Here is a 13,809-nt window from a genome sequence, read left to right on the forward strand (position 1 = left end):
GATAAAAAGGATGCCTTAGGACAGATAAATGACCAATTCCAGCTTTATTAATGAAAGGATGATTGTCCCAGTAAATGAACAACATCAGGTGCTAGATTAAGTCCTTAAGCAGCTGCAAGGATAACAGGTAAAGTTATTTTACAGCAAATAGTTGCTTCTTTGAAGCTACCTGCAATATTAAATAGTTTCTAGCTGAAAATGTTGTAATCATAAGAGTTGGTTTCAATGCATAACCAGAATGTAATGCAAGCCTTAAAGAAACATTTAAGCTTAGATGCGAAGGTTAACTAGCCTTAGGAGATACTTTCGTTTATACCCTGAACAAGATAGATTGCTCACAACCCATAAATTATAAAATGCGGACAGTAGAAGTAGTTGTATAACATTACACTTTATAATTAACTTTATTACAGAAGTTAACCTTACAGCAATTAGCTAAAATGAACTACTTTTTTATTTTAACATTATGTAATTGGGACAGTGGGAAATAATAGAGGAATGGCTGACTTTGATAAAATAAACCTCATGTAGTACAATGAATAATAGAATTCACACTGTCCTTATATATAAGAAGCCTGAGACAGACCTGCAGGAGTGCAGCCAGTCAACTTTTGGAGTGTGAATGAACAGGATGCACAGAAAGATCCCAAGGCATAGAGATAAGACCATGGGAACCTGGGGCTGTCCATAGGAATGCCCATCATTGATTAGGTGAGCCACTGGATTGAGTGTATGGATTAAGTGGGAAGGACAGTGACTACGTTGTATTTGTTCATTTTAACAAAGTGTACAAAATGCTGTATTTTCACTGTAAAAATCAGAGTGCGTCATTGATCTCCCTTCCAATTTGGGGAAGATTCTTTGGTCCTCTCCCTGAATCAACCTGTTTCTGCTTAAAGAAACATCTTCCACTCGCCTGAATCCTGCCTGCCTCCTGAGGTTTTGTCCCCAGCTGGGCAAAACACTCCCAACAACTTTTTCTTTTATTCATTAATGGGATGGGGGCATCACTGGCCAGGCAGCATTTATTGTCCATCCCTAATTGCCCAGAGGAGTCACATGTAGGCCAGACCAGGTAAGGATGGCAGTTTCCTTCCCTAAAGGACATTAGTGAGTCAGATGGGTTTTTTTTCCCCCCTGACAGTCGACAATGGATTCACTGTCATCATTAGATTCCTAATTACAGAGATTTATTCAGTTCAAATTCCACCATCTGCCATGGCGGGATTCGAACCCAGGTCCCCAGAATCTTATCTGGATCTCTGGATTAACAATCCAGCAATAATACCACTGGGCCATCACCTCCCCGTAAGAAGAGATGCAGAAGAGAGACTGTATCGGTTCGGACTGCAGTTCAGAAAAATGAGGGGGATCTCACGGTAACCTCTAAAATTCTAACAGGACTAGACAGAGTAGACATAGAAAGCATACTCCTGATGATCAGGCAGTCCAGAGCATGGGGTCACATTCTGAGAATACGTGATTGGCTATTTAGGAGAAAGAGGAGAAATATCTCAACTCAGAGGGTGGGGCTGAAGAACCAAAAGAATCAAAAGATGTGGAGGTAAAGGAGGAACAGGGTATTGAGTCGGATAATCTGCCATGGTCATACTGAATGGCGGTTCAGTCTCAACGTGCTGAATGGACTACTCTTGATCTATGTTTCTATGATTTGAATACAGGGATAGTGAAGTCTTGCTGCAGTTGTACAGGAGCTTGGCTAGACTGCAACTGGAGTACTGTTGCAGCTATGGTCTCTTTATTTCAGGAAATATGCTATTGCCATAGGGAGAGTGCAAAAAAAAAATTCTCTATATTTGTTTCCAGGATGGTAGGACAGTGCTATGAAGAGGGATTGAGCACATGTATTCTCTAGAGTTTTAAAGATTGAGAAGAGGGCTCATTGAAATTTACAAAACACTTAAAGGGGCAGATTCAAGGAAAATGTTTCCTCAATTTGGAGAGTATAGAACAAGGGGGCATAAGTTAAAAGTTAAAGGGATGTCACTTAGGTCTGAGAAAAATAGAATTATTTTACTCAGAGGGTTGCGAACCTTTGGAATTCTCTACCTCAGAAGGTTGTGGAAGTTCAGTCTTTGAGTATGTTTAAGGTAGAGATTGATAGATTTCTGATTACCAGTGGTGAACGAGGTTATGAAGATGTAACGAGTTCAAGACCTTGAAATGTTGGATCGGCCATGATTGTATTGAATGGCAGGGCAGGCTCAAAGGGTTGGATGGTCTAGTCCTTTTCCTAATCACTTTTCTTTTCAACAAAGTCTGTAGTAAGCAATAAGCATGGGGCAACTGATTCCAACAAGAATTGGTGGCTGATGAAAGGAACATGGGAATGGAGTAAACACAATTACACTCCGCTCATCAGAGGGCAGGAGAGATGAATAGACCCTTCAATGCCTTTCTCTTTGTGGCCAGAAGGAGCCCAAGTACCTCCCACATCACAACATCCCTTGGTTTTTTTTCTAATTCATCTATGGGACGTGGGATTCGTTGGCTGGCCAGCACTTATTGGTATCCCTAGATGCCTGTAAGAATGTGGTGGTGAGCTGTCTTCTTGAACCGCTACAGTCCATTTATTGTAGGTACATCCATTTGGGAGGGAATTCCAGGATTTTGATCCAGCGACAGCGAAGGAACAGCGATATATTTGCAAGGCAAGATGGTGAGTGGCTTGGAGGGGAACTTGCAGGTGATATTATTCCCATCTATCTGTTGCATTTGTCCTTCCAGTGGTTGTGGGTTTGGAATGTGCTGTCCAAGAATCTTTGGTGAATTTCCGAAGTGCATCTTGTAGACAATACACCCTGCTGCTACTGAGTGTCGGTGGTACAGGGAATGGAAGTTTGTGGGTATGATGCCAATCAAGTGGGCTGCTTTGTCCCAGATGGTGTCAAACGTCTTGAGTATTGTTAGAACTGTACTCATCCAGGCAAGGTTGCATCTTGCTAGACAGGCTTTGGGAGTCAGGAGGTGCATTAGTAGCTGCAGAATTCCTAGCCTCTGACCTGTAATTCACCTCACGTCCTCTCCGTTCCCTGAGATCATCTCCACTACCACTCTGTGTCTTCTTGCAGTTACATAAATATATTTTACAAATATAGCTTCCCAGAATCAAGGAAAACAGGCCATATATAACATGTTACCATAGGAACAGTGTTTTTGGTGGAACATTTGTTAGAATCTTCTTGTGTTTAATCCATCTGTATCAATTTGGTCACAAAAGCAAGCAATTAGATTTGAGGTTTGCAAAAGAAGGTCAGCTGAAAGTTTTAGTCTAGATTTAAGTTAGTGGTAGAAACCTACAGTGGTCCTCATAGAGTCTTGTGGAAGAAAGCAGTCAATAGTGTTAGTTTGGAAACCTTTTCTAAAGCTGTTGAACATCTGCCACCAAACTTGCAACCATTATTGCTCCTCTTAAAGTCACTTTTGGGAATAAAATTGGGAATATTTCAGTCGCAAAAATACCATTGGCCAAGGCACCTGATTTTCAGATGACTGTAATGGAGCTCTTACACTCATGTTGAAGCAAGGAAGTAGGTCATAGAACATAGAACATGTTTCTATTAGTTTGGCAGAAAGCACAATACCGGATTTACCACTGTGCATGCAGAGAGGAGGCTGAACGGGGTGATTCCACATCATCATTGAGAGCTTGTCTACAAGCATCAAAAGAAAATGTAATGACCTTATCAGGCTCCTGTAGTTAAGCTCCTATTTAAGTCTCTGCATTTAGGCAATGGCACACATTTTCCCCTACACAACTCATCCTTCCCTCCATCCTTGCACCAAGCCTCTCTGCCAATTATAAGAGGACACTTCAATGTAAATCATTCTGTAAATCATACACAGAGACACACACACATACACACACAGGCACACACAAACTCAACATGAGTGAATTCTCTCAAAATTGGCACAAACACCATTCTGCACTTACATGGAGTTGGTAAACTGTCAATGTGCAATTCTTTCAAAGATAAATTTTTTTTTTTTCCTTCTTAATAATTCAGAACAAGATTATTATAAACGTTAGTAAGTTTACAACATGTTGCTAAGACAATAGGTAAGTTGCATTGCATCGTGTAACATTTCACTTCAGTGCAATTAAAAACTGTTGCTACGGTAAGAGAAGACTTCAAGTTGTTTTAAATTTATTATAACATTCACATGTTACCTAAACTTCCAAGATGATCTTTAAGACAGACGTTAATAAGTTTAACTACATTACAAACACAAACATCTGAAGTTGATAATAATTTTGAGTGGTTAAGAATCATAAGTGCATCAAGATGGTTCAGGTAAATCATGTTTATGTAAAATTGCAGTTAATGAATGCAAAAAGATTTACTATTTCAGACATAAATGTCACAGTACCATTTATCTTTGCCAGCATCGCAGTTACAGTGGTACTTGGTATCCAAGCAGCTCTCCTCCAATCCGCAGGCACATTTCTGAATGCCTGGCGACGAACCTCCCCAGTAAGTTTGCTTCTCATTGGTCCTCCCAATCCACCAGGTCAATGGTATGCCATCTGAAAGAAATTTTGAAGTATTACTAAGGTGAAGCTGTCAGGAATACTGGATTTTTCCATGAATAAACTTATTTCTAACATCGTGGAGGAATTTCTATGTTCATGAGAGAGAACAGTGCTGAGAAAGAAAAGAACACACCATATGAGAGAAGAGACCGATGGTCCTCTATGAATGTGACAGCTGGAGATTTTGAGAATTTTATTTCAGAGAGAGAGTAACTCCCTTATTGTTTGACTTAATAAGGCAAACCAATAAAGATATTGAGAGATAAAGAAAAACCCAAACAACTGTGGATGCTGGAAATCAGAAACAAAAACAGCAATTGCTCAGAAAATTCAGAAGGTCTGGCAGTATCTGTGGAGAGAGTGCATAGTTAACATTTCGGATCCAGTGACCCTTCTTCTGACCTTTTTTTGACAAATACCTTGTCAACATCAAGAGTGAAAGTAATTACTGTAAACAAGTAGAAAGATTAGAACGGATATCCTGTCAGAGACAGGGCAGAACTTCTTCAAGATAGAAAGGATATGGCAATGAGTTATACATGAAGCAAAAAAACTCCAAAGAACTGCAGATGCTGGAAATTGGAAACAAAAACAGAAATTGTTGGGAAAACTCTGAGGAAGGGTCACTGAACCCATATCGTTATCTCAGCTTTCTGTCCACCGATCCTGCCAGACCTGCTGAGGTTTCCGAAGAGATTGAGAGACACTGGAGTAATTCAATCACTGACGCTGGCTGATAAGACAAGTTGTCTACCTGAAGAGGCTAAAGCATAGTAAAATATTGATTGGAGGCATACATGAAGGTTAAAAACAGTCTTATTGTACAGAGATAGTAGGAACTGCCGATGCTGAAGTCTGAGATAACAAGGTGTAGAGCTGGATGAACACAGCAGGTCAGGCAGCATCAGAGGAGCAGGAAAGCTGACGTTTCGGGTCTGGACCATTCTTCAGAAATGAGTCCCCAGGTACAATGATCTTACAACCTCAATTGTTGTGGGTACATGCCCAATTCATGGTAGTACCAGGCAAGTCAGATTCCCAACAGGAACCTGGTAGAGTAGATCATTACTTTTCTGTGATTTCTATAACCAACATTATCATTTATCAAAATCAAGCACGCACTGTTACAGTCTTTAAACAATAACTTACAAGGAAAGTTTATCAACAGCAATGTAGATAAACAAAGAAAAGAAAAATGAAAAACCGAAAGAACTGCGAATGCTGTAAATCAGGAACAAAAACAGAAGTTGCTGGAAAAGCTCAGCAGGTCTGGTAGCATCTGTGAAGAAAAAAATCAGAGTTAATGTTTCGGGTCTGGTGGCCCTTCCACAGAAAAAAAAAAATTCTTTTTCCTTATAAGATGCTTCAAAAGATTGTTAAACACACAGTAGAAATGACTCAAGCGTGGCACAGTTTACAATTATTGTTGCATTTCCAAAGACATCCAGCACTTTACACGCACCTCCCTCTGTGTGAAAAAGTTGCCCCTTGGGTCCCTTTTAAATCTTGTCCCTCTCACTTTAACCTACACCCTCTAGTTATAGATTCCTTTGCCCTTGGGGAAAAAAATCATTAGCTATTCATCTTACCTATGCCCCTCAAGATTTTATAAATTTCTATAAGATCACCCTCCCAGACTCTGATGTTCCTGGGGAGAAAGTCCCAGTCTATCTTTGTCAGTCAAACCTTCAAGTCCCGGCAACATCCTTGTAAATTCTTTCTGTACCCTTTCTAACTTAATAACATCCATCCTGAAGTGATTGTCATGAGGTCAGCCAGGTGAGCCTCATAGCATATGAGTTCCCTGATTGGGGATGTTATCCTCGTCCAATCAGGGAGACCTGGCTGACAGATATAAGCAGGAGTCTCAGAGATTCTGTTCACTCTGAGAGCTGACTCTGAGGAAGGGGGCTCAATGTCAAAGGACTCTCCACGTGTAAATACAGGGTGATTTGGTGATGGGATACTGGCCTCTGTGAAGCTATTTCACTTACTATAGCAGGCTGACCTGTATTGTACACAGTATTCTAAAAATGGTCTCACCAATGCCTTGTAAAAACGCAACATGATGTCCCAACTGCTATGCTCAATGCTCTGACTAATGAAGGCATTTAGAAATCATTTGAAACGCCAGCTGATTAGAAATGGATAGCGGTCCATGAGGTGACAGTTCCACCTGAGTTTAGATAATGACATTTTACAACCTGGTTGAGAACATCCTGAGGCAGGGCACTTAAGTATCAGGAAAATGCAGATTAAAATTTTTATTGGTCCAAAATACAAAAAAAAGCTACTTTTGCTGGCAGCAGGTAGTAAAATTCCAACCATTATTTAAATCTGCCCCCTTAATTCAGTGCCAGCTTTCAAAGAATCATTTTGCCAAGGTCTAAATAGTTTGTGTGACATCCATACTGAAAACTGAGAGTGGGAATCCATATCTTTTAAGAATTAATCAATAAGATTTCTTGAGGTGATGTCTTTGGGAAAATTACATCAAAAGTGGCAGTGGAAAAGTTAGTTTTTGTTACAGGATATGGAGTGTCCAATGAAATACAATTTTATGTCTTAAATATCGAAAGAAGTAATGAATAGTTGTTTGAGATTTAAACAACTTACGTCCTCAGCTTATCAAGTGTCAAGGAACTTTAAAACTTACTTTAATAAATCTTGAAAATAATAATTAGAGCTTCTTTCCAGAATCTTGTATTGATTGGGATAAATAAATTCCCTTATTACTGTTTGCCATTGCAGATGACAGTATTAGGAAGATTGGACAAACGCAATTTTTGATAAAACTGATTTATTTAAAATATGTTTGCAAATACTATTGACCAATACAGCCAAAGAAAATGTCAGGTTTTGTAATGCCAGGTGGATTTTATCAATGTAAAGGTATACTGTTGAATGAAAAATGAATAGAATAGCATATCCTTTACTACCAGTTGTTACAGGCTTCCTTATCATAGGGGAAAAGATGGGGGCTTTAATGATGGAAACAAGAGCTGAGTACTCATGTGCTGAAAGTAAACCACCAACTAAAGAATGTTCCCTTGACTTTAGAGATACAGTTCAATGTTGTAAATATAAGTATGAATCTATGATATAAAATTTTCAGCCATGCTTCTGGGCCAGCACTTATTGCCTGCCATTATTTGCCCTCAAGAAAGAGCTGCCTCCTTGAATCACTGTAGTCAAATGCAGCAGCAACTTTTCAATGATTAACTGATAAGAGAAGTAGAGTTGATGAGGGGGAGCCAGTGGATGTGGTTTATTTGGACTTTCAGCAGGCTTTTAACACATTAAAGATAAGAGTGAAAATGAAAGCACATGGGATTGGGAGTAGTGCATTGAGATGAATAGAAAACTGGTTGGCAGACGGGAAAAGAGTAGGAATAAACTGATCTCTTTCTGAATGTGTATGTATGACAGATGCAGTATTATGTGGATTAATGTGAAGTTATCCATTTTTTGGAGGAAAATCAGGAGGCAGATTATTATCAGAATGGCTATAAATAGAGAGAGAGGATTGTATCCCCAGACATCAGTCACTGAAGATAAGCATTGAGATGCAGCAGGTGGTAAAGAAGGTAAACGATACATAGGACTTCATAGTGACAGGATTCGAGTACAAGAGCAGGAATGCTTTGGGGCAATTGTTCAGAGCTTTGGTGATACCACACCTGGAGTGATATTGAGTGTGGTTTTGTTCTCCTTATCTGAGGAAGGATATCCTTGCTAAAGAGGGAGTGCAGCGAAAGGCTCACTAGACTGATTCTTGGGATGGCAGGACTGATGCATGAGGAGAGCTTGAATCGGTTAGGATTATATTCGCTGGAGTTCAGAAGAATAGGCAAGATCTCATTGAAATCTATAAAGTTCGAATTGGATTAGGCAGGATAGATACAGGAAGGATGCTTCTGATGTTAGGACAGTCCAGAACCAGGGGTCACAGTCTAATGACAAACTATTTTGGACTGAGATGAAGAGAAATTTCTCCACCAGGAGAGTAGTGAACCGATGGATTTCACTACCACAGAAAGTAATCAAGACCAAGGCATTGTATCATTTCAAGAAGGAGTTGGACGTAGCACTTGAGGCTGAAGGAATCATAGAATCATAGAATCTCTACAGTGCGGAAACAGGCCCTTTGGCCCAACAAGTCCACACCAAACCTCAGAGCATCCCACCCAGATCCATCCCCCTATAACCAACCTAATCTACACATCCCTGAACACAATGGGCAATTTAGCATGACCAATCCATCTAGCCTGCACATCCTTGGACTGGGAGAAAACCAGAGCACCTGGAGGAAACCCATGTAAACACAGGGAGAACATGCAAACTCCACACAGACAGTCACCCGAGGGTGGAATTAAACCCGGGTCCCTGGAGTTGTGAGGCAGCAGTGCTAACCACTGAGCCACCGTACCACCCAAATATGGGGGAAAAGTAGAAACTGAGTTGGATGATCAGCCATGATGATAATGCTGAATGGTTTACTCCTGCTCCTATTTTCCACTTCTCTATCCAAAGGCCAGTGAAGAGTTATGCAATCATGTTGTACATATCAATAACTTGGTTATGCTCCGACAAATCTCAGAAGAACATTTATAACACATGAACAAATTGTTTTATTGTTTACACAGAGCCAAAATGGCTTAAATTTGGACAAAAGTAAATTTGTCAAAGCACAGGTAAATGCATTTGGGCTGCACTTAAACAGAAAGAGAAATCTTAGCGTATGTCAGTCTTGATGGATTCCATCAGAATTTTGTTCCAAATTTCAGCACTGTGCTCTCTCTTCTGAAAAGTTTTTTCGACATTTCAGACAGTTCTTATGTATTATTGCTTTTGCTTTTCATTTTTGGCTGATAAACTTTTGTGCTGCCTTGTTAGTACATTAGGCAGCCTTTTGTGAATTTATTTAGTGATAAACAAAAAGAAAAACAAAAACTATGGGCATCCAAGACTGGTCTCAAATTTAGATTGGTCTTAGAATCCCTATAGTGTGGAAGCACGCCACTCAGCCCATCAATTCCAAACCAATGCTCAGAAAAGCATCCCACCCAGACCCACTCCCCTATCCCTGTAACCCTGCATTTACCATTGCTAATCCACCGAGCCTGCACACGATCGGCAATTGAGCATGGCTAAAGCACATCTTTGGTCTGTGGGAGGAAAGAGGAGCACCCAAAGGAAACTCATGCAAACACAGGGAGAATGTGCAAACTCCACACAGACAGTCACCTAAGGCTGGAATCAAACCTGGGTCCCTTGTGATGTGAAGCAGCAGTGTTAACCACTGAGCCAATGTGCCTCCCCGATAGTATTATTTGCTGGGAGTGTAACAGTTTAAAGCATTAATATTAATATGTAAAATGAATAGTCTATGTAATCAGTGATATAAGATCATGGATTGGGGGTAACAGATTAAATTTTGCCATTACATTTAAAGGTATGTAATCGATGATCCCTTTGCTGATCTACCCCATTTAGAGACATGCTCCTGTAAACAAGTAAGGTAGTTCGGATAGCAACTAATCTTGTTTTCCCCCGAATTAGATTTGCTGATTTAGTGCCAAGCACTTCCTTTACCCAGATTCTTGCTTGACTTCATGCCAATTTAGGCAGGAGGTGTTGCATCCACGGAGACTTAATTGGCACAGCCTCATCTTATTTCACTCGGAACCTTTTGCACTTGCTAAAGTCAGGGGACTCATTCCATCTGTCTGCTTTCACAACCTAGATACCAGAGGTAAAGGAGACAATGTTCCAAGTCTCCAAAACACCCACTCCCCATAATTGTTCATTCTTGGCATGGCAGCAAACTGGCCATCTTCAAGAGATTTAGAATTAGCATTTCTGTCACTAACCTAGCCTCTAAATATCACTAAAACTTCATGCTTTTGTAATTAAAAGCAGAACTTGCTGGCAACCAATTATATTCTGCAACAGATTTTAACTACTTATTCAATCTGTCCTCCTGGCAAGGAAAAGCAATTAATTTGCATTCTCACACACACACACACACACAAAAAAAAACCGCAACAGCTCTAAGGTGAAATCTTCGCCAAGTTTCAAACACTCATTTCTCATGGAAATTCCCTTCGCACACTGTGAAGATGATGCACAAATAATCATGCCCAAAATAATCGGATTTCTCACTTAAAATCACTTGGCGTTTTATTCATTGGGGCAATTTTCATTTCATCAAAAGACTTTTCATTCTCTTTAGTAAGACATCTGCTCTGTGGTTTCAGTCATCCTTTCTTTGAAAGGCTCATCAGAAATATAACCAAAATCCATCTGTTTCAGTGGTGCGCTGTACTTCAATATTTTCTTGTCACTGATTCTGATGAAAATCAACAGCCAGGGTTTTTTTTTTGTTTCCATTGTGTCTGCTTCAAGTGAGGATTCAGCCTTCCATTTGACAACTAAATCAAAACGCACTTGGGTAAAGACTAACAATGCAATCATGTCAAGTTTGTAACAGGCTGGATTTGATGGGTGAAGTGCTGCCTAATTGTCATTGAATTTGGGACAACTAACAGCCTCAGTGGCAGAGGTGGCATAAAAATAAATGGGCAGCTGGGTGGTGAGGAGGACACACAGAGTCAGTTGAGGGATTTAGACGGGTTAAGTCAGTGGAAGAAATCTTGGCACATGGAATATAATGTGGGAAAATGTGAGGCAATGCATCTTGACAGGAAGAATAGAGGAGTTGAACATTATTTAAATGGAGAATGATGCAGAAAGGTATGGAACATAGGAACAGGAGAAGGCCATTCAGTTCTTCTAGCCTGTGTCACCATTTAACAAGATCACGGCAGATCTGTAACCTCACTCCATGTATCTGTTTTTGGCCCAAATCCCTTAATACCTTTGCTTAACAAAAATTTATCTATCTCAGATTTACAATTAACAATGGTCCAACATCCACAGCTGTTTTTGCAAGAGAATTCCAAACATCTACCATCCTTTGTGTATAGAAGTGCTTCCTAAGATCTCTCCCAAATGCTCTGGTCCTAATTCTCAGACCACGCCCCCTAAAATCTTCAATCCGTGGAAATAGTTTATTTTTATCTGCCCTGCCTTTTCCTAGTAATGTCTTGAAGACTTCAATCAGATCATCCCTTAACTTTCTAAATTCTTGAAAAAACAGGCCTAATTTGTATAATCTCTCATCATAACTCCTGAAGTCCTGGTATCATTCTTGTAAACCCACGTTGTACTCCCTCCAAGGCCAATGTAACCTTCCTAAGGTATGGTGCCAGGATCTGCTCTCAGTGTTCCAAGTGAGGTCTAACCAGGTCTAACAGCAGGATAACTCCTGCATCCTTTTACTGCAGTCCTCTAGATATAAAGACCATGAGCTTTCTTGATTATTTTCTGCAACTATTCATAACATTTTAACAATCTATGGATATGAACCCTCAAATTTCTTTGGACATCCACTGAACCAAACTTCGTACCATCTAGAAATTACCTTGATCTATCCTTTTTCGGTCCAAGATGGATAACCTCACACTTGCTCACATTGAACTCCATCTGCCACAGTTTTGCCCATTCACTTTGTCTCTCAATATTCCTTTGCAATTTTAGGCTATCATCTACACTTTCTATAGTGCCTCCTAACCTTTTGTCATCATAACGTTTGGATATATTGCTTTCTATGCCATTATTGAAGTCAATAATAAAGAATGTGAATTGCTGAGGTATCACACATATCCTTGTGGGACACTACTGGTCATATGGTCCCAATTTGAGCACCTATCAATTAACCTTCTTTTCTGTCACATGCCACTCAACCAATTTCCCAGTCATGCCAGCAATTCACCCTAAATTCTGTAGTCTTCTGCCAGAGTAAACAGCTTCTTATGTGGGAGGTTATTAAATACATTCATAAACACTCCCCTGTCCACTACATTAGTCATCTCTTTAAAAAAGTCAATAAGATTTGACAGGCACGACCTATTATGAATCCATTCTGGTTCACCCCAATTAACTGAACATTTTCAAGGTTTTCAGTAACCCCATCTTTGATTATAGACTCCAACAATTTCCTCACCAGAGATGTCAGGCTAAGGTGTTTGTAATTTCCCAGTTTTCCTCATTTACCCTTCGTAAAAAGCAGAGTGACATATACAATTTTCCAATCCATACAGATGACTCCTGTATCTAGGGAACACTGAAAGATTATTATAGTTGGAGCATCTGCAATGTGCTCCCCTACTTCCTTTAACACCCGCAATGAAAATGGTCAGGTCTCAGGGATTTGTCACTCTTTAATTCCAATAATTTCCTCAATACCGATGTTTTACTTCCATCAATTTTACTCAGTCCCTGTTCCCAATCCACTATCACGTTCCTCGGGAATTCTGGTAAGCTGTCCTCCTTTTCTAATGCAAATACTGAGGCAACGTAATTGTTCAATATATCTGCCATTTTTGCCTAGTCATTGAAAAGAAGGACTTGGGAGTTTTCATTCATAAATCATAACAAAAAAAAGCACCCAAGTTGAGCAGGTTTTAGGAAAGGAAAACGGAATGTTGGCCTTTATTTCAAAGAGAATGAAGCATAAAAGTAGTGATGTTTTCCTAAAACTGTGCAAGGAATGAGTCAGACCAGAGCTGGCACACTGGATAAATGAGTGACAATGAGAAGTGGGACGGTTAATGCAGGACTGAAGGTGTTATACCTGAATCCACGCAGTATAAGAAAGGAGGTAAATGAGTTTCTGGCACAGATCGAAATTGGCAGATATGACATGGTGGGCATCACAGAGACGTGGCTGCAAGGGGATCAGGATTGGGAGTTCAATATCCAAGGATATACATCCTATTGAAAAGATAGGCAGGTGGGCAGAGGGGGTGGGGTTTCCTTTTTAGTAAGAAATGAAATTAAATCAACAGTAAGAAACTAAGTAGGGTCAGATGGCATAGAAACTGTGTGGGTAGAGTTGAGGAACTGCAGAAGTAAAAAAGACCATAGTTGGAATTATTAACAGGTTTCCAAACAGTAGTCAGGAGCTGGGGCGCAAGATGCACCAGGAGATAGAAAAGGTGTGTAAGAAAGACAAAGTCACAGTGATTATGGGGGATTTCAATATGCAGGTGGACTGGGAAAATCAGGTTGGTAGTGGATTGCAAGGAAAGAAATTTGTGGAATGTCTGCAAGATGGCTTTTTGGAGCAGCTTGTGGTGGAGCCTCCAAGGGAATAAGCAATACTGGATTTAGTGTTGTGCAATAAGGCA

General features: G+C 40.1%; 1 protein-coding gene across 1 annotated transcript in view; it reads right to left on the reverse strand.

Annotated features, from left to right (window-relative positions):
• The window catches only part of LOC109936326 (contactin-associated protein-like 5), a 767,761-nt gene that overhangs the window by 288,105 nt on the left and 465,847 nt on the right, over positions 1-13,809 (reverse strand). Inside the window, exon 9 of the mRNA XM_048599257.1 lies at positions 4,393-4,549. Within this exon, the coding sequence (XP_048455214.1) occupies positions 4,393-4,549 (157 nt within the window). The remainder of the gene's footprint in view (positions 1-4,392; positions 4,550-13,809) is intronic.

The sequence above is a fragment of the Rhincodon typus genome, chromosome 7 (assembly GCF_021869965.1).
Source record: "Rhincodon typus isolate 14 chromosome 7, sRhiTyp1.1, whole genome shotgun sequence".
In the NCBI taxonomy this organism is placed as follows: domain Eukaryota; kingdom Metazoa; phylum Chordata; class Chondrichthyes; order Orectolobiformes; family Rhincodontidae; genus Rhincodon; species Rhincodon typus.